Source organism: Bufo gargarizans, chromosome 11 (genome assembly GCF_014858855.1).
Source record: "Bufo gargarizans isolate SCDJY-AF-19 chromosome 11, ASM1485885v1, whole genome shotgun sequence".
In the NCBI taxonomy this organism is placed as follows: Eukaryota; Metazoa; Chordata; class Amphibia; order Anura; family Bufonidae; genus Bufo; species Bufo gargarizans.
Genome location: NC_058090.1, coordinates 22069674 through 22090699, shown reverse-complemented (window position 1 = coordinate 22090699; position 21026 = coordinate 22069674). Strand labels below are relative to the sequence as shown.

Below are 21026 nucleotides of genomic sequence, written 5' to 3'. Positions count from 1 at the left end.
CAATTAAAAAATTTTTTTTTTGTAAAATGCAATTATAAAAGAAAATTGCCTCCAAAGGTGTACATAGCTTTTAAGGCCTTGTTCATATTTCTGTTTTTCCTGCATTTTTTGCGGACAGCACACATAACTATTCAGTTTAATATGTCTGTTCAAACATCCGTATTTTTTTACTGACCGCGGGTCAGTGAAAAAATCTCAGAGACATTCAATACTTTGGTCCGTGATGCAGATCAAACACGCCCATTATAGTCTATAGGCCCATGAAAAAAACGAACACAACGCGGATGGCATCTGTGCTGCGTCCATGTTTGGTCTGTTTTTCACTGACCACTGGTAGGCAATGCTCTGAAAATTAATTTTCAACTCAGCAGTGTCCATGGAATTCGGATGACACATGGAGGGTGAAAAACAGACACATGGACCAAACATGGATCCTTCACGGACATCAAATGGAAACAAAAATGTGAACGAGGCCTAATGTGCAGCATGTCAATTTATGCTGTGGATTTTCATTGCACATTTCACCCTTTGCAATCCAAAGAGTGAAATCTGTGTCAGATCAGCATTTCTGTAACAAAATCCACGTTTTTCCAGCAGAAATGCTGCAGACGTACCCTGAAAAAAGAACTGCTTAGAAAAGAATGAAATTGGCATCTTTCTTTCTTTTGTTCCCCTGGAGAGGCGATACCCACCGCTAATTTTATTCTTAGGAAGTCTTGGCCATTACAGAGATGGGGGTCCTTTTTTAACCCACCTGTTCAGGTCCTGGGCTGTGGTGGTTATGAGCTGCCCAGGAACCTGTACAAACAATAACTCTTTGCATTATTTGGGTGTGAATGGAGAACAAAACAACATACAGCTCAAATTAGTACAAGACAAAGTTATTCAATTTCTTTCATATTTAATAAAGGTGAATTGTTGTAAAAAAAAAATTATAATAATAATTTTATTTTAAACATTGCCACAACAAGCTGCCAAGTATGCAATTAATGGACGTCTAGCTTCACTTTTTTATGAATGGTAAAACTTAGAAGTCATATTCATTACAAACTTCGAGTAGACCCCGAAATCTGAAGGAATGCCCCAATTACCCTCACTTTCCCCAAACTAAAATACAGTGCTGTTCACTACTTTGCCCAACACAAAAATGGCGTGTGTGATTCAGTCAGCTCAGTCACGTGATCATCTCTCCTCCAGAGCAGTTCTCAAGCAGACCGCGATTCTTCTTCTTTTTTTTTTTTTAAATAAACTTTATTTAGTGTCAAACAACTAACATTTAATGGCATCCCCCGTTACCTTGGATGCAGACGGAAGTAGTGCCGGGTCTCGCTGTCACCCGTTGATAGACTTCCTGTTATTGTGACCTTAACCTTGCATGTGGAGCGGAGGATTCTTGGCAATGTCTCTGGTTACTGAAGCGTTTGTGTCGCAGATAGCAGGTAAGCTCGCCGTGCCTGCACCAGAGCCTGTGTGTGTGGTAATGGCAGGCAGCACAGACATGGCGGCAGTTTCCATGCAGGCTCATTCATCACAGGTGGGCAGTAGGTGACTGGTAGCTACAAGCCTGTCGGTGTTTGCTGGGACTTGTAGTACCAGGCCAGAACTGGCAGTGACTATACAATGTCCCCTGCCCAAACAAGTCAGAGTTGTCAGGAGGAAGTTGTCAATAGATTGTTCCGTTATTTCCATTTTGGAGGATTACAATGGAATATCCGGTCGCCAGATGAATTGTTCTATGTTTACGTGATATAAAACGCTGATATTGGATCGTCATCGCGTCCTTGTGGCCGTGGCCTCCTGTGGGGTAAATGGGAGCAGGACATTTCTCAACACCTTGCGCTAAATCTGAGTTCCAGACCGTATCATAGTAAATAGCTGAATTCAGAATTCTGCCGGCTGTCGTTGGAACCAGTCAGCAAGCTTGTTGTCAGAAACACTTTTATAATGCAGGGCCAGAGTCGGGGGCGGATTGGCCATAGACCCTACAGGAAAGTTTCCCCGTGGGCCAATGCCTAGAAGCGCCACTCAAGACCTCCTCATGGCCGCCAGCCTATGTACATGATGATCTGATTCTCTCCTACGCGCTTGGCCAGCAGCCGCAGGTGCCCTCCTAAATTCAACTGTATCTATGTCCTCAGGACGGTAACACAGTTGAATACTGTGGTGCAGGAGGCAGTATTTCTGGTGATTTGGTGCAGCTGGGGCGGTATATTGCCCTGCACTAATGTATTGTTGGCCCCGCCTACTTCTGTTCTGATGTCCTGCCTTCTGTCAATTTGGACCCGCCTACAACATGGGATCACTTTTTCATTTTTTTCCAGCGCCACTTTTAGTTCCCAGTCCGCCCAGATTACTGTACGTCTTTGGTATTAAAGGGGTTCTGCAGTTTGTTTCAACTGATGATCTATCCTCTGGATAGATCATCAGCATCTGATCGGCGACGGTCCGACACCTGGGACCCCTGCCGATCAGCTGTTTGAGAAGGCAGTAGCGCTACGGCCTGGCCTTCTTACTGTTTACTGCAGGCCCAGTGATGTCACGACTGGCCTGGGCAGGACTAAGCTCCATTCAAGTGAACAGAGCTTAGCCGCGCCCAGGCCAGTGATACTAGTCGTGATGTCACTGGGCCTGCGGTAAACAGTGCAAAGGGCGGCGCTACTGCCTTCTCAAACAGCTGATCGGCGGGGGTCCCGGGTGTTGGACCCCCGCCAATCAGATGCTGATGATCTATCCAGAGGATAGATAATCAGTTTTAAAAAACTGCATAACCCCTTTAAGATTACTCGTTCCATAGTGGAGGAGTATGGCCAGCCGCTCGGCCATGCCGTTGCTGCTTCCAGAATCACTCAGACCAACTCCACCAGTTGTGTCCTACCGGTATGAAATTGTAGGCATCGGGAACCTTTGCACGGGCTTGAGTAGTAGAATATTGTACCTCTAAATTGTGCTGAATTGTGAGTGCAGCTCTGGACTACAGATACATCCTGGAATTATATCTATTTAGGCTCCATTCACACGACCGTATTTTTGATCCGCATTCTTTGTGGATCGGATGCGGACCTATACATTTTAATAGTTCCGCAAAAAAAGCTTAGAGCACACCGAATGCTGTCCGCATCCGTATGTCCCTTCTGTGGCCCCGTAAAAAAGATAGAACGTGTCCTGTTCTTGTCTGTTTTGTGGACAAGTGCTGGTATTGTTACAATGGATCCGCAAAAAAACTAAACAACCAGATGCAACACGGACGCCCTCTGGATTTTGTGCACCGCAAGATTCATCCAGTCGTGTGAATGGACCCTTAATGTAATATGAAGTTCTATAACTATTCTGTAAAGTGAATGATGGATAAATTTGATTATTCTGCGACAGTGGAGGAAGGATGATCTAACTTCCACTGTGGTTTCCACTAAAAAGGAGAAAAAAAATGCACACAAGTCGCATCGCACAAATAGAAGTAGTGCAGGGCGCAAGCGTTTTATTTCTGTGATTTCTCCATATGTACCGAGGCTGTCTGCAGATGTCTTGTCTGATCACACTGATGCGAAAGATCAATTTTCTAATGTAATCCATTCATTTATAATCTCCTATTCAAATATATTGGGATGGAACATAAATGGCGATGTGAACAATGCCTTAAATGAACACTCCGTGTAAAATTGTTACACTGTCTTGTTCCTATAGCAGGGGATGGTATATGGCACAGGGACTCTGTCTTTGGTGTCCGGCATCTCTGTGTCAGACTTTGCCCCCTAAGGCCTCTTGCACACGACCGTATGTATTTTGCGATCTGCAGCAAATACGGATGACATCCGTGTGCATTCCGTATTTTGCAGAACAGAACATCTGGCCCCTAATAGAACAGTCCTATCCTTGTCCGTAATGCGGACAATAATAGGACATGTTCTATTTTTTTGCGTAACGGAAATATGGACATACGGAATGCACACGGAGTACGTTCCATTTTTTTTTTGCTGACCCATTGAAATGAATGGTTCCGTATACGTTCCGCAAAAAAAACGGAATGGACACGGAACGAAAATACGTTTGTGTGAATGGACCCTTAGGCTGTACACTAGGTATAACACTGGAGTGGTCATTTAAAGTTCGACCAATTCCACAGTATTTTGTCAGAGAGCTCGCCATAGGTGACTATGACTCCATACTGTTCAGCTTGGAACGTAAAAACGTAAAGAGGGACAATACCAGCAGCATGCGTTTTGCAGGATATTTTTTTTTTTGCAAGGTAACACCTCTCACTATTCCGCCCCCCACCCCCCAATCCCCCCCAATCCCCCCCAATCCCTTAAAGCCCACACATTCACATGACCGCATATTTCTGTCTGCATCTGTTTTGCGGACCCATTCATTTCAACGGGGCCGCAAAAGATGCGGACAGCACACCGTGTGCTGTCCGCATCCGTACTTCCATTCTATGGCCCCGCCAAAAAAGATAGAACACGTCCTAGTCTAGTCTACAGTTGCCAACAAGAATAGGCATTTCTACACAGGAGAAAGAGGATCCGATCCGCAAAATGCGTAACACAGACAGCCGTTATCCGAGGTTTGCAGATCCGCAAATTGCGGACCGCAAAAACGAATATGGTCGTGTGAATGAGCCCTAATAGTGTCACTCTGAGCCCCCTCACAGTAGTGAGGACCCTTCCAGCCTGTGTTGTCTGCACCTCGATGATGTCCCGCTGGATCTCGGATGGTTGGGAAGCTTGTGACTCCATTGTCAGACATCAGGACTGTATGTAATGGCGATGGTCCATGGGGTGCCCGGTCATGTACTGCCATGTGCAGAGACCATGCACTGTATGTATTCTGAAAAGTTGTTTGAGATTTAGTGAAGACAATGTCACTGACAGAAAACCGTAACATGCACGGCGAGCGTCTTCACACTGGGCTGACATAGGTGATGGAAATGCTGGTAAGCTGGCTTCATGTTTATTGGCCGCGTCAGAAACAGATGTCTGTATACCGGCAGGAGATCCTTAGTAGATGTGGATGCATGTAGTTGTACGGTTCAGACGTCACTACACGGCACTATGACCCCTATCGCAGTTAGGCCGGGTTTACACTTCATGTATGTTACGTGATTTGCACTTCTCCATAGGATAGTCCATCAATATCAGATTGTTGGTGGTCCAACTCCTGGTACCTCCAGCGATCACCTGGGGGCTGCGGCACTCAGACAAGCGCTCCGGCCTCTTCATGAACCGGCACACTGCCATGCACTCTGTAGTGGCAGTGTGTGGTACCTACCACACATAGCTCTGTCCCTCTGACATGTATGGCACTGTGCCTCGTAAACAGTTTTGGTGCCGGAAGTCAGACCCCCAGAAATCCGATATTTGAGACTTATCCTTGTGATAGGCCATCAGTATTAAAGGGTTTCTACCACTTCGGTTTCACATATTTAGCTGTCAGACACTAGCGATCCGCTAGTGTCTGCTCTGCCCAACCATCCTAATATAATTGCTTTTGGGGCAGCCGTTTTGCTAAAAAAGAACTTTTATTAATATGCTAATGAGCCTCTAGGTGCTATGGGGGCGTCATTAGCACCTAGAGGCTCCGTCTACCTTCAGAAACTGCCGCCGCCCAGCGCGTCCCTCCAGCCCGCCCATCTCCTCCTGAATGCGATCCTCCTTGTGAGCGTATGTATTCTGCGCATGCGCAGTGAATGTCTGACCGCTTCCTTGCTCAGACATCTCCACTGCGCCTGCGCGATGACGCCATAGTGCTCCGAGGAACAGGCGCAGTGGAGATGTCTGAGCAGGGAAGCTGTCAGACATTCACTGCGCATGCGCCGAATACAGGCGCTCACAAGGAGGATCGCATTCAGGAGGAGATGGGCGGGCTGGAGGGACGCGCTGGGCGGCGGCAGTTTCTGAAGGTAGACGGAGCCTCTAGGTGCTAATGACGCCCCCATAGCACCTAGAGGCTCATTAGCATATTAATAAAAGTTCTTTTTTTAGCAAAACGGCTGCCCCAAAAGCAATTATATTAGGATGGTTGGGCAGAGCAGACACTAGCGGATCGCTAGTGTCTGACAGCTAAATATGTGAAACCGAAGTGGTAGAAACCCTTTAAAGTCTCGGACAATCCCTTTAAATATGCTAATATAATTGATATGAGCTCTTATTGTGTATGCCATGTACTCACAGTGGCCAGGCACTCCTTGGCGCGTCCCAGTAGGAGTTGGGGGAACCATTGTCTCAGTGGTGTTATCATTCCTGTTAGTTGACGATACTGGGAACGGAATTCCTGGATGCCATCATGCAGAAGGAGGTGTCAGTCGGAAGGGGCCATTATGTGGTGCCTGTTGACTGACTTGATGTTGCATCACTCAAAGCGTTGCACTGCAGCGTCTGTAGGTGAGGTTGAGGTGTATCCATGTGGCTGTGCGTGCCCGGTGCCTTTGCTGAGAGTGTGAGTGATAGAGAGACCTACGGTGAGACTGAGTGGAGGTCAGGACCTAGTCAACAACCGAGATGTGCTTCAGTGGGAGAAGCCAAATGATTAGAGGGGTTATCCCATGACTAATGTAAAAAATGAAAATCAGACATCATATAGTACATGACAATCTAATTCAAAGAAATCTAGAACCAGCCCTGGACCTCCCATGGATCCAGAGATCCCCACAATCATTGCTCTGCTAGATTTATATCGATCTGGCAGCTCAGGAGGCGTGTCTTTTCTGCTGCAGCTCAGGGGGCGTGTCTCAGCTCTACCTATCACAGCTCAGGAGGCAGTTGAAGGATGAAACTGAGCATGTGCGACCTTCCCAGTGAGCAGGACAAAGAAATAAGAAGAAATAAATTAACAGCAGGTGGCGCCATACAGATAAATTTTATTGAATAACTCAGTGGCTATGCTAAATGTTTAATTATGTGTGATTACAAAAGTATTCAGGACCCCGGTGCTGGTTTGAAAACTGTAGAATATTTTTTGTGGGACAACCCCTTTAACTGGGAGGCTGAGGAGGAATGAATGAGGAGGACAGTGTACGAGAGAGTCCGAGTTTGACGTGGCTCGGGGGTTGCTCGGCCTAAGGCCAACTAGGGACTCAACCAGGAATTGGCGTCAGCGGTTGTCGTCCTGGAAGTAGAGGATGGAGCATGAGGCCCCAGGGGACAAGTGTGGTAAATGGCAAAGTTACTGTGACGTGGAGCTGTGTGTGTATTTCCAGGTTACAGTTTATGCGGTATTCTGCAGGGGCCGTGACCCTGTTACGTGCTGTGGACTTGAATTGTTCAAAAAGAGAGTGAGCTGTGGAGAAACCCAAGCGCTGCTGGCAATGGCATACACACTACTCACACTCCGCTGAGGTTGGGCTGGGTGATTCTGGTCCCTGGAGGAGCCAGGGCATTGTATACAGGAGGCTGGTGAAAACCCATCAGTAATGCCAGGAAGAGCGTGCTGTGGTAGGAGTTAACATCCCATAGACCCATCTTGTTCTCAACCTGTCCTTTAAAGGGGTTTTGCCATCACAGACATTGAGGGCATATCGCTACACGGAGAACGGAGTGGGGGAAGTAGTGGAGGGCGCACTGCACATGCGCAGCCACCCTCTATTCATTTCTATGGGGCCGCCGAAAATAGCCTATTTCTGTTGGCCCCATAGAAATGAATGGGAGCGGGGGCTGCGCATGCGCGGGTTGCTCCCATTCACTTGTAGGGGAGCAGTGCTTTTTGGTGGCCGGACCGAGGAAACCCGGGGTCCTCCAGCCACAACTCTCCCCACTCTGTTCTCCTTGTAGGTGCGGGTCCCAATGGTGGGACCCGCACCAATCAGACAATGGGGGCATATCCTAGCGATATGCCCCCATTGTCTGTGATGGGAATACCCCTTTAACCCTCATAGTAAGACAGCCTTTTTGCAACTTAGAGACCGCGCACAGATAATGTGTGAGAAACCACTCCGCTCTGTACCTTTTCTAAAGACTGTAACTAGGGATGAGCGAATTTCATATACCGTATATGGTATAATCTGAATTGCGTTATAGATTCCGTTACCACAGACCATAACGCTATTCCATGACTGAATGCATAACGGAATACCTTTAGAGGCCTTCCGTTATTCATTCCGTCATAATACGTCTATCGGCTGCATAACGGATCCGTCATATTTCCGTTATGCTGGAGAGGACTCCCCTGCATAATGGAAACGAGACAGATCCGTTTTGCAGCCCATAGATTTCTATTATGACGGAATGAATAACAGAAGGCCTCTAAAGGCATTCCGTGTTATGCATTCCGTCATAGAATTGCGTTATGGTTCGTGGTAACGGAATCCATAACGCAATTCACCTTTTACCACCAAACGAAGCGTGAACGAATTTCAAAATATGAAATTCGCTCATCTCTAGTCATCAGAATCAGATTGGTGGGTCCGACTCCCAGCACCCCGGCCGACCAGCTGTTTGAACAGACTGCAGCGCTCATATGAGCACTGCGCTCTCTTCACTGTTTACCTGCTCACCGTTGACATTGCGGCGGTGAGCAGAGCAATTACAGCTCCTCCGCCCCATTCACTTGAATGGAACAAAGCAATTGTAGTTACTCCCCATCCTATTCAATTGAATGGGGCGAAGGAGTTGTATAGGCTAGTTTCACACCAGCGCTTGACAGCTCTGGCAGGCTGTCTGGATCCGGCATTGCTGGAAGCGTGTGGAAAGCCCTTGGGCCCCCATTAACTATAATGTGGCCCGGCAGAGATCCAGCCGCAGCCAGGCAAATATGTCGAGAGTCGGCCACGCAGCAGTTTTATTTGCCGGGCTGCGGCTGGATCTCCGCTGGTCCCCACTGATCAGCGGTTATTCTGGGAGTTGGACCCCCCCCGATCTGATATTGACGGCCTTTCCTGAGGATAGATCATCAATAGTGGAAACCAGACAACCCCTTTAATGTCATAGGTTGTTTCCGCTTTATGAAATCTGCTGTCCTAAGATGTTGTCTGCGTCTCCTACCACAAGATCAGAACCAGTGCTGGGAATATTTATCATCGCGTCCTTGTGAATAGTTAACCTTTTTGGCTCGGTCTCCGTGTCTGGAGTAGTTTGAGAAAATTGAGGAAATTGAGATTTGGAGCAGTGAAATGAGGAGCAGTGAATCAGTCCGTTAAGCCTCTTCGCCATGGTTGGCATGTCCAGGCTAGCAAGTCCGCCAATCAAAACCCTCCTAATTGTGTTCTTTCTGGCTGCACGCTCTTATAATTTTAATGAGATATGGCTTTCTGGAGCCACTGAGTTCCCGACTGTGCGATCTGCTCTCTTGCTATTGATATTTTGCAAGAGCCCGTGCAGTAGTTAATCATCTCAGGGAAATTTCTCACAGTTTTACACATGGAGAAACAGAAATGTATGCTTAGGGAATAAAATGCCCACCTCTGAAATTATCACCGTGTTCTTAAAAACCCCATTAACGATTCCTGCTCTGGATGAGAATAATTGAATGAGCTTCTCCTCCTAAATCCTGTTAATATTGTAGTTTGAGATGGAGAGTGACATTGACCAGTGCCAGTCCCGCTTTGAACAAAACATCCAAATATTTGAGACAACTGGTTGCCTTATGGTCACAAACCAGATGAATGGACGCTCTATACCATTGGTGGCGATCCTAGGGGGGCACTCGAAGCCTCCTCTGTGGGCACGCACGCCGGGCAGCTTTATAGGCAGGCTGGCCCAGACTGGCAATCTGGGGGCCTGCCAGTCCGCTCTTTAAATGTGAGGCATGGTGATTTGTCCTGGCTGGCGGCGTGCCCGCCCTCCACTAGCTCTGTGTGGGCCATCAGCAACATTACCGTGCGCAGGAAGGAGTGCTGACGTCAGCACGTCAGACACTCTGCTGCGTTTCCAGCTCCCACCCTGGAGCCTCAGTGCTCGTGGACTCCCATACAGTTTGGGACCCCCGAGTCGATTATTGGGTAGGCTTCAGGCCTGTATATGGTTTCAATATTATGGAGATCCTCCATTGGAGGATGTATGTTTGGAGATGATGAGTTATGTAATATACTGCCCTGAATATGGATGTTGTAAGAAGGTAATAAGCTATACATTATACTGATCCGTTGTTCTGTATCTGAGTTTTTTTTTTCTTTCTCTGATTTAAGTCCTCTTCCGTTCCGTTATTCCACAAAACGTATCCGTATGGTTTCCGTATGCGATCCGTTTTTTGCGTAAACTAAAACAGTAACTTATTAATCACCAAACACATGAGCAATATGGGCTGGACATAGCATTTCTACAGTATGGATCCGCAAAATATGGATGACATACGGATGTGTTCCGTGTGCGTTCCGTATTTTTTGCGGACTTGACTTGAATGGAGCCTCAGACTGTGATTTGCAGACAATAAAAGAACGTGCACTACTTTTTTGCGGAATGGAAATATGGAAACGGAATGCACACGGAGTACCTTCCATTGTTTTTGTGGAATCATTGAAGTGAATGGTTCCGCATAAGGTTCGCCAAAAAAACCCGGAACGGAAGCTGAAAGAAAATAAGTTTGTGTGCATGAGCCCTTATATATAGGTCCTCGTCCTGGCCCAAAATTGCTGTGTAGCATTTTATGCTTGTGGGCTGGTGAGGTTTATTTGCCAGGGCTGCTTTCAAGGCCCAGTCCGGCCCATGTTAATGTACGAGTTGTTTTTTCTAAACTAAAACCTCAGGATTCAGGTTTAATTGACTTTGCAATAAATAGTTTGGTTTTGAGTTGCAGTTTGGGCACTCGGTCTGTAAAGGGTTCGCCATCACTGCTCTATACAATATTCAACGTATACAGACCAAGGCCCCATTTCCATGGGCCCATACAATAGGCAATGGTTGAGAACGAACCATTTATTTCAGATCATTGCCGACTTCCTCAGCTGCCTTTACATGCATCAGTCATCCACCCTCTATGGAGATGAATGATCATTCATTCCCATAATATTTTATTGTGTGTCAGTACAGGGTGATGTCCTGTGAATTTGAATGTTCATGCCCTACAATTGGCCGAATAATTCTGCCCTACACTGGAGGGTGAAGTCTAAGAGATCCTCTGAAGTGATAACCAGAGGCAGTCAACAGTGGAACTTCAAGTCCTAGGAGCATTAGGCCCCTTTCACACGGGCGAGTTTTCCGTGCGGGTGCGATCCGTGCGGCGAACGTATGGCACCCGCACTAAATCCTGACCCATTCATTTCTATGGGGCTGTGCACATGAGCGATGTTTTTAACGCATCACTTGTGCGTTCAGTTGAAATCGCAGCATGCTCTATATTTTCAGATTTTGACGTGACGCAGGCCCCATAGAAGTGAATAGGGTGTGTGAAAATCGGATGGCATCCGCAAGCAAGTACGGATGCCGTGCGATTTGCACGCATGGTTGCTAGGAGACCATCGGGATGGAGACCCGATCATTATTATTTTCCCTTATAACATGGTTATAAGGGAAAATAATAGCATTCTGAATACAGAATGCATAGTAAACCAGCGCTAGAGGGGTTAAAAAAAAATTAAAAATAATTTAACTCACCTTAGTCCACTTGCTCGCGAAGCTGGCATCTCCTTGTGTCTCCGCTGCTGATGAACAGGACCTGGGGTGAGCTGCTCCATTAAATAGAGCTTAAGGACCTTCGATGACGTCACTCCGGTCATCACATGGTCTTTTACCATGGTGAATCACCATGGTAAAAGATCATGTGACGTACCATGTGATGACCGGAGTGACGTCATCGAAGGTCCTTAACCTGTATTTAATGGAGCAGCTCACCCCAGGTCCTGTTCATCAGCAGCGGAGACACAAGGAGATGCCAGCTTCGCGAGCAAGTGGACTAAGGTGAGTTAAATTATTTTTTAACCCCTCTAGCGCTGGTTTACTATGCATTCTGTATTCAGAATGCTATTATTTATGGTTATAAGGGAAAATAATACAATCTTCAGAACATCAATCCCAAGCCCGAACTTCTATGAAGAAGTTCGGGTTTGGGTACCAAACATGCGCGATTTTTCTCACGCGAGTGCAACGCATGACAATGTTTTGCACTTGCGCAGAAAAAATCGCGCATTTTCCCGCAACGCACCCGGCTCTTATCCGGGCAAAAAAAACTCACGCCCGTGTGAAAGAGGCCTTAGAGGCGTAAATAAGTGGCCACGCCGGCAATGGAAGAAGGACCTGAAGGCAGTGTTTATAGGCCTTGATGAGTTCATGACTCTGCACCACATTGCCATGGTAGGGCAACTCCAACAGCCAGGAACGAAGGAGTGTGGCATCGCTGGAGAAAGGTGAGGATAGCCTTCATTTAAGTCAGTTATTCAGTATTACAGACCAGTAGACCCCCCCCCCCCCCCCATGGTGCCTCCATAAAGCGCTGTATGATCCACTAGCACCGACTCTTCTAACTTTCACCTTTGATGGGTTATTTTACAGGACTATAGGAGAGGATTTATCAAGACCGGTGTTCCCATACACTATTTTTGATTCCCTGTGTGCCGGAGTCAGATGCGCCTAATTTATTAGGAGGAAGATGGGCTAAAATTTGCGACTTTATAATGCCACAACTGTGGTGTAAATAATTGATGAATCTTTCCAGTAGTGTTTTGCAGCCATATTGCAGCTCAACTCTGTGAAGGCGGGTATGACGGGTTGAGATGTTATAGTTGTAAGTTGTCCTAGGGCCCTTTTACATGGGCCAGTGATCAGGGATGAGCATTGTTAGCCTCTGTAAACATGGCACCAATCACCTGACAAACAAGCAAGCTTATATTACACCCACATTCATATGAACACTTGTTAGCGATGATCTGGCAGTGTAATACTGCCGGTGATTACCCACTGAACGAGCAAACACTTGTTCATTGGGTAATTTAAGTCTTTTGACAGGTTTGATTAGCCTAATGTGCAATCAGCGTTCTGCTGACGGCAAACAGCGATTCACTATGGGGACAAGTTATGGCATTAGCGATCGCTCCTCCCCATACTGAGGAGGAGATCGCTGCATGTAATAGCAGCGTTCTCCACCGCTAGCGAGCAGGCGATTGCCAGGAAGGAACGCTTCCCTCCCGACGATAACCTGCAGGTGTAATATAAGCTCAAGATCGATGGAGACCCACTGCTAGGACCAGCAATCACTAGAACGGGAATCCTGACCATGATGAGGAGTTTGGATAGAGGGGTGGTGGAGCATGTCTGCTTACTGCTCCATCCAAAGATTTTGGTGCTGATAGAAATAGCAGCGCTCGGTACTTGGCTGTCTCTGTTCGCCCTATAGACTTTAAAGGGAACAGCAGCAAACGTGCTCCACTACCTTCCTAATGACCAGTGAAGGTCCCAGCAGGTGGATCCCATTGGTCATTTATCACCTATCCAGTGGATAGTAGATAAATGTCCTTTCTGAGAAGACCCCTTTAATGAATGACCATGTAATACATAGTGACCTTCAGTGATAGAGGAGCGTCACTGACATGACAGGCTATCGTTAACGGCGGATTGTCCTGTGCTGGTGACCACCCTGTTTGACGCTGGGCATATGGCCAAGGGTCTTCCTAAATGGGCAACCCTACAGAGGCCCTCAGACCAGAAAAGGTAGTGTGCTCCCGTTCTCCAGCCATGAGGAGCTGTTGTGTACTTAGTCATTTCTTCTTCAGCAGTTACCTTCTTTTCAGATGCTTATATTTTCGTAGCTATCCAGCTCTCCTTCTGATTAATTAGGAAAGCATTAAGATGTAATAGATTCTGCTATAAAATTGTCTGCGCGCGACTTTTCCTCCCGGTTGGCAAGTGAACATTTTAATCATCAGTATATCTAACAAACATTCATACTTTGAAACTTCTATTAAAATTGCTTAAGACTAATTTTCGTGGTCTTGTAAATCAATTTAATAAGACCGAAAATGCAATACAGACTGTAAGTTATTAGAAAATGTATTCTACTTAGTCGGGTGAAGTGTATAATGAATTTTCTATCTGTTAAATATCTAGGAACATGTATATTACTATCAATAAGATAAATTGGCTTCGTCTTGGAAAAACAAATATTATCCTTAGGGGTTTTCAGTTCTTTTACAAAACCGCTTTGTATTTCTGTCTGGTGTTGAAAAACCTTTGACAGATCTTCAGATAATTCCAACCACAGAACATCTTTACTTAAGCCGAGCGGAGCTGAGTTGTGTGCTGCGCCGGTGGGTCATCAGTCCCATCTATCTGCTTGTGTTGACCTCTAGTAGTCTGATGTTTTAGTCCATTGATTTTTGGTATCTCTTATAAAATTGATCTGCCCTTTTGCAAATGTGGGTGGAACTGACGGCTATTGGAGAGTATATAATAACAACCCTCTTACCATATACTTATTGATTATGACTAATGAAGAAGACATTTTATGGCTCTTCAATTCCATCCGATTAGACTACAAAGACAGGTGGCTGTTACACACATGAAAGGGGTTCTCTTCTAAAAAGAAGGCTTCGCACTGGCCACTGTCATTGGGATGCGCTCATTTGAGTAATCACTACAATAAGTGAATAAACGGAACCAGAATTTTTACCTTTTGATCTTGACCGGTGAATTGATCATTATCTCCAGCACATGTGCCACTTGTAGCCAATCTCATGAGCGCCATGGATGCTCCTCGTCCGGCAGATCTTTTCAAGCTTTGCAAACCATTGTTTTGATGCCCACAGCATCTACATTTATTTTTGAAAAAAAAACTTATTTAGCATTTTGTGTAAGTTTAGCCAAACCCTCTTGCCTTGTCTCTTTCCCCACCCAGATGCTTCGAGGAAAAAGGACCTCAGTAATCTGAGATGGATTGTTTGCTATGGTTGGTGTGTAGCAATCGCATTCTGTATATACACCATTCCTCATGGGTCACCGCTTTTAGGCCTAAAAGCCAATCTCTAGTAGCTCTATTACTCTAGAAATGGGTTTGTATAGTATCTTGATATCTTGGTACTAGCTAGTAAATGGAGTTGTCTAGTATCTGTCATGGGTTCTACTTTTAGGCCTAAAAGCCAAACTCTAGTAGCTCTATCACTCTAGAAATGGTGTCTAGTAGCTTGGTATCTTATCTTGGTTGTACAGTATTTTGATATCTTGCTAGTACCTAATATTTTGTCTGATAAATGGTGTTATCTATATCTCTCAATGGGGTTGTCTAGTATCTTTAACCTCTCCTTTATATTCCCTGCTTGAGGTCATAGAGGAGGGCCCAAATTGCACAGTACTGCTTTTGCTCTATAGGATTACAGTTATTTTCAGGGTAGTCCTTCAGTATTGGATTGGTGGGCATCATAGTCCTCACACCCCGCCAGTCAGCTGTTTGAAGGAATCGCGGCATGTCAGTGGGCGTCACCTCCGATGCGTGTGTACCAGCACGGCTCTGTATTTTTAGATGCGGTTCTGACTGGTAATTCCAGGATGAATCTATACAAGGCGCAGCCGATACTAAAAGTACAAAGCTGCGGTTGGTAAATAAGGGGGCACCTTGACCCCACCAAACAGCTGATCAGCGGGGTGTCATGATTCAGATGCCCACCCATCTAATTTTAATGTTTTTTCCTATGGATAGGCCATCAGTTTTAGAGCTACAGATAACCCCTTTAATGTATGGCTTTCGATGTCAGTGGGAGCCTGGCAGTGCTTCATTTCTCCTACAGAGACTGCAAACTTTTCTCCAGATGAAAAACACTTTAGTACTGGGGTTTCCACCTAATGAACATGGGTTGTCCAAAATGGGCGACCCTTTAAAGTAGTGCGGTCTGGAAAATTGATGCCAGTCAATGGAAAACCCTCCAGACCACCCTCCGACTTGCAGGACCACCAGTCCCGTTTGCATCCATATTGAATATTTAAATAGTGCCAGATATTGTGTTCTGAAGAGCGGGGGAGGGGGGTAAGGTATTTAATTCCCGTCCATATTAGTTCTCAGGGACCATCCTATATTAACCCTTATCATAAAGTAATAGTCCACCCTGAAAACGCAGCAGGATCTCTGATATCTCCTGTTAATTGGATGCACGGGATGCTTGGAAATATGGCCACTATTTTATTTACCTGTGCAGACGCCTAGAGGAGCTTAGTAGTCCAAGAATAAACCAGGGTTTGACTTCATTACAGCGTGAATGATAAGTTTATATGGAGTTATTATAACATTAATCAAGTTGATGGATTGGAAATATGACAGAGCTGTAGCAATGTGTAATTTCCATGCCTACTGTTCTGCAAATGCTGTTCACCTCTGTGCTCACGATTCAGAAGAGTGATGCTGCATTTTTTTTTTTTTTCCGCTCGTAACCCTTACTGTGCCAGTAAGTAGTTTTAAGGCTGCGTTCATACGGATATAGTTTTATTTTGTGGTGAGGTCTGTATATTTCTTGCCTTTTAAAATAGAAGCTGAACCCATCAGAAGAAAGCGGGAAAACCCATTTTGGCAAGCAACGTACGGAGGGTGCACCAGCCGAAAATATGACCTTTGAATACAACCTTACTGATTTGTAAGACTAAGGGTCCAGTCACACGTCCACAATTTCGTTCCGCATTTTGCGGAACAGCATTGCGGACCCATTCCGGAATTGTGCTGCCCGGATCCGGAATTGTGGATCCGCACTTCTGGGTCCGCACTTCTGATCCTGAAAAAAATAAAACATGTCCTATTCTTGTCCGCAATTGTGGACAAGAATAGGCATTTTCTATTAAGTGCCGGCGATGTGCGGTCTGCAAAATGAGGAACGCACATTGCCGATGTCTGTGTTTTGTGGATCCGCAAAACACACACTGACGTGTGAATGGACCCTTAGGCCTCATGCACATGACCGTTGCGTTTTTTCCGGTCCGCAAAACACGGATGGCGCCCGTGTGCCTTCTGCAATTTGCGGAATGGAACAGGCAGCCCATTGTAGAAATGCCTATTCTTGTCTGCAAAACGGACAAGAATAGGACATGTTATATTTTTTTTGCGGGACCACATAATGGAGCAACGGATGCGGACAGCACACGGAGTGCTGTCTGCATCTTTTGCAGCCCCATTGAAGTGAATGGGTCCGCACCCGAGCCGCAAAAACTGCAGCTCGTATGCGGACCACAACAACAGTCGTGTGCATGAGGCCTTACTGATGGGAATAATGGCTGAATCTTTAGAAATGTCAGTTTCTTGTGATTTACGAGCTCCTGTACGGAGAGATGGCCACCATGTTGATTCAGGTGCTCTTGCGGTCAACCATGGCTTGTGTACACGGAGCCTGTGGCACATGGTCTGCCTATAGTCCTACATGTGCCGCTGGATGTACCTCTGTACTACATATTCTCCTGTAGACGCAATGTACGGAGCTTCTCTCTGTGTCTCCACTGCACCACTAATAACCAAGCAGCCCCAAGTGAACATGGCATAAAGACAACCATACACATTGGACACTAGCGTTTTTTGCGGATCCATCATGGATCTGCAAAAACGCTTCGCTTACAATAATACAACCGCATGTATTCTTCATAAACAGATCTGGTTGTATTATGTCTTCTATAGCCATGACGGATCCGTCTTGAATACTATTAAAAGTCAATGGGGGACGGATCCGTTTTCTACTGTGCCAGATTATGTCAGAAAACGGATCCGTCCCCATTGACTTACATTGTGTGCCAGGACGGATCAGTTTGGCTCCGCTTCGTCAGGCAGACACCAAAACGCTGCAGGCAACGTTTTGGTGTCCGCCTCAACTGAACGGAGGCAAACTGATGCATTCTGAGCGGATCCTTTTCCATTCAGAATGCATTAGGGCAAAACTGAACCGCTTTGGACCGCTTGTGAGAGCCCTGAACGGATCTTACAAACGGAAAGCCAAAACGCCAGTGTGAAACTCACTTAGATGAACATTGGCGAACCCATTGATTTTTGTCTGGACCGGCCGCCTACCTAGTGTGTATGGGGGTGTTCTGACTCTCTTCTGGTGGCAGATGTTGCGACAAAGAATTGTTGGACATGTTAAATCTCTTCCATTAGTGTATTGTTGGCCAAAGCCGCCAAGAATGGTGGGCGACAGGTAATGTGTATGGGTCGCTCCCAACTCTCCCCCTACAGATGATGTCAGCGGAGAGAAGGATCAGGCTAATGTTTTGCCCAATCCTTTGGTTCTCCCTGGAGATATGCTGCTGCCAAAAATGTCTGGCCGCCGATTTCTCCTTTCCAATGAATACACATATATGCTCAGCTGAACCAAATGTGGATATGTATGGGGGAGTCAGGAGAGATGGCTGTTGAATGTATAAGTCACTTTTAGATTCACCATGCCTGATCTGTTCTCATGGCAGATAAGCCTCCTCCGGAGGTGTATGGCAGTAGATTGTTCGCCTCTCGCCATTGAGAACACATGCATGCTCTCCAAGCTGAGCATTCATGTTTATGGGGAATCGGGAGGGATCGCTGTTGGCTCCAGCTGAAAGCTATGTAAGGTGCTTAGCCACCTTACCAGTCCACAGTAATCCAAGGTCTTTATTATCATCCTATTTAGCTCCTACATTCACAGCGTGCTCATTGCTAAGGCTGACCATGACTGGAAAGGTTTGCCCTAGATCTGGCAACTGTTCCAATCAGGATACTGGTCATTGCACCTACAATGAAAGCTATCTGCACTCATGCACAGGATCCTCTATCAAAACGCATGCATTTCCAACCAGCGGAGTAAATTGCTTCTCGATTTTTGCGCCATAGACATAAACAACTAACCAGGTTGTGCTCTTGGAACGTAAGCTAATTTGTGCTATGCCATAATTACTGTCCACGTTCCGTCTATGGCTTGCTCGTAGTAGACTTGAGTGATGTAATGTGTGTGTTGTTAGGTGCAGCTTGATGACGTTGACCTGTCCTTCTGCTTCTTTCACAGCTGTAGAGCCCTGGCCAGAAAATGCGACCCTTTACCAGCCATTGAAAAGTGAGTACCTCAATAGATTCCTGTGGAATTACTGTTCTTCTGCTGGTTATACATGGATACCATACAACCCCTATGGGCCTCTTGGAGACAGGGGCCCGGCCTTGATTGGTGGCAAGAACTGGGACAGGACTCCACTCTCCGGAGTAACGGGATTGTTAACAAGTGAGGGGTGGGGAATTGGGGAATTAGTCCAAGGGTCCTAGAAAGGAGGAGAAAGCACATCAGGCCCTTCAGTCCTGGATATAATGGGGGCCCACTATGATCTTTGCTATGAAGCTCCATCTATTCCTTGTCTACCGCTAGATTTATTGTCTGCAAAATGTGGGGTTTGGTTTATCGGGGTTACTGTAATTTGGTCCTTGGTTCATCCTCTCCAAGTTGTAAAAAATTCTGTTATATATTAGTTATATCTGCTTTTTTTGTTTTTTGAAAAGTGGGTTATTTGTTCTGGTTCATACTACCGTTCCCACCTTCCTTACCCATAGTCTCGAATGGCAATCTGCTTGGTTATAGAGTGTGCCCATACAATTGCCATTCAGATGTCAGAAACCCCTGTGAGAACTGGTATGGCAGTCATTCATTGCAGAAGACTGAAAGCTCTGGCGAATCCAGCATCGGGCTGGGGTTCCTTGGGCCCATATCATAGATTAAGTCTAACTGATTCAAAACCTAAGACATAGACCCCAGTGGCCCAGTGATTAGCCCCAAATGCAATTTTTCTCATGGGCCTTTGAGGCTCATTATGGCTTCATAGACTGGGCCCACCAGAGGATTCTCTGGTACTCTGCTGGGCCAGTCCGATCCTGGGCAGATCCACTGTACGACGGACACCACCGGCGGCGGTGACCCACCATGGGGGTCTTTTGGAGTTCTGTTGTGGCGCCTGCACTTTTCAATGAAGGAATAATTCTGCATTCCTCACGTGAAATCGACACCCGGCACCCCCACCAATCAGCTGTATGAGGAGACGGCGCGCCCAGCGCGCACATGCCCTCTGTCTTCTCTCTTCAGGTCCGCTGCTGCTGCTTGACGGTCTTTGCCATAGACAGCAGCGACAAACAGGAAGGGAGTGCCCGGCGCCCCCCGCCGATCTGATATTGTTGACCTATCAATAAAAAAAGCCCGGACAACCCCCTTTAATGACGTCAAATGTGAACGGAGTCTTGGCAGTTCACTAAGCTGCGATATGACAGTATTGAAGTGAAATATATTGATGCGCTTTCATATTCTATAATACTGGTACTATTATACCAGTATTATATCAGTATATACATATACTATGAGTAAAGAAGCTGAATTAAAAGGTATTTTTAAAAATGTAAAATATACAGTATAATCCACTTCACATTATGCTATTGCCGACTGTTTCGAAAATCATTAATTGCAAAGACAATATGGTGCTGAAATGCGTCCTGGTGCGTGGAGCTCTGTGCGAGCCGCTTAATTACCAATATATGGAGCCTTGCAATATCTCCCCCAAACAGGCAACAGTCTGTTATTGACTCGGTAATGTGGCCGCCGATGGCTATGTAATATAATACGGAGGCAGGTAGAGTTGGCATGGTTACTGCAGGGGAGAAAAAAAAAAGCTGAGCCAGCAGATATTGGAAGTGTCATGGTTAATGGAAAAGGGGTGGAGGGGCTGATAAAGAAGGAGCTGCTAAAACACACAGGCTGGAGCGGTTGTTGCTCCCTTCAGCGGCTCTTCATATATCATCAGATTACATTATTGCCCACATTTGGTGAACTGCAGCCGGCTCCAATTGTCAAAAGGCTGCAAAGTAATGAAGACTAATACGTGGCAGCCCATAGTCTTTTAGGCAGGGGATTTTTATTGCAGTGATCCTGTCATCCCTCTTTTGTCTGTGCGGCTTGATGCTGTGTGCAATATCGGCTGCAGGAATGCTGTTCGATATTCTCGATTTATATGATATATAATATCTACCATGCAGTGTATGTATAGTGGACCAGCCTTATGGAGGGTCGCGTCTATGTAAAATCATCTACATATTGCAGGACCGTCTTCTGTTTCCTCCTCCTTCTCCTCTGCACCTAAGCGTACATCAGCTGGAAACCGCTCCCCCCTATTGTGTGCTGCAGAGGAGCTCGTTTGCATAATCGCTCG

At 46.1% G+C, this 21026-nt stretch overlaps 1 protein-coding gene across 1 annotated transcript in view; it reads left to right on the top strand.

Annotated features, from left to right (window-relative positions):
- The first annotated feature begins 1318 nt into the window (after positions 1 to 1318).
- Positions 1319 to 21026, top strand: part of MTX2 (metaxin 2) — a 77097-nt gene continuing 57389 nt past the window's right edge. Inside the window, exons 1-2 of the mRNA XM_044271956.1 lie at positions 1319 to 1439; positions 18854 to 18901. Coding sequence (XP_044127891.1) covers positions 1376 to 1439; positions 18854 to 18901 — 112 coding nt within the window. The 5' untranslated portion in view covers positions 1319 to 1375. The remainder of the gene's footprint in view (positions 1440 to 18853; positions 18902 to 21026) is intronic.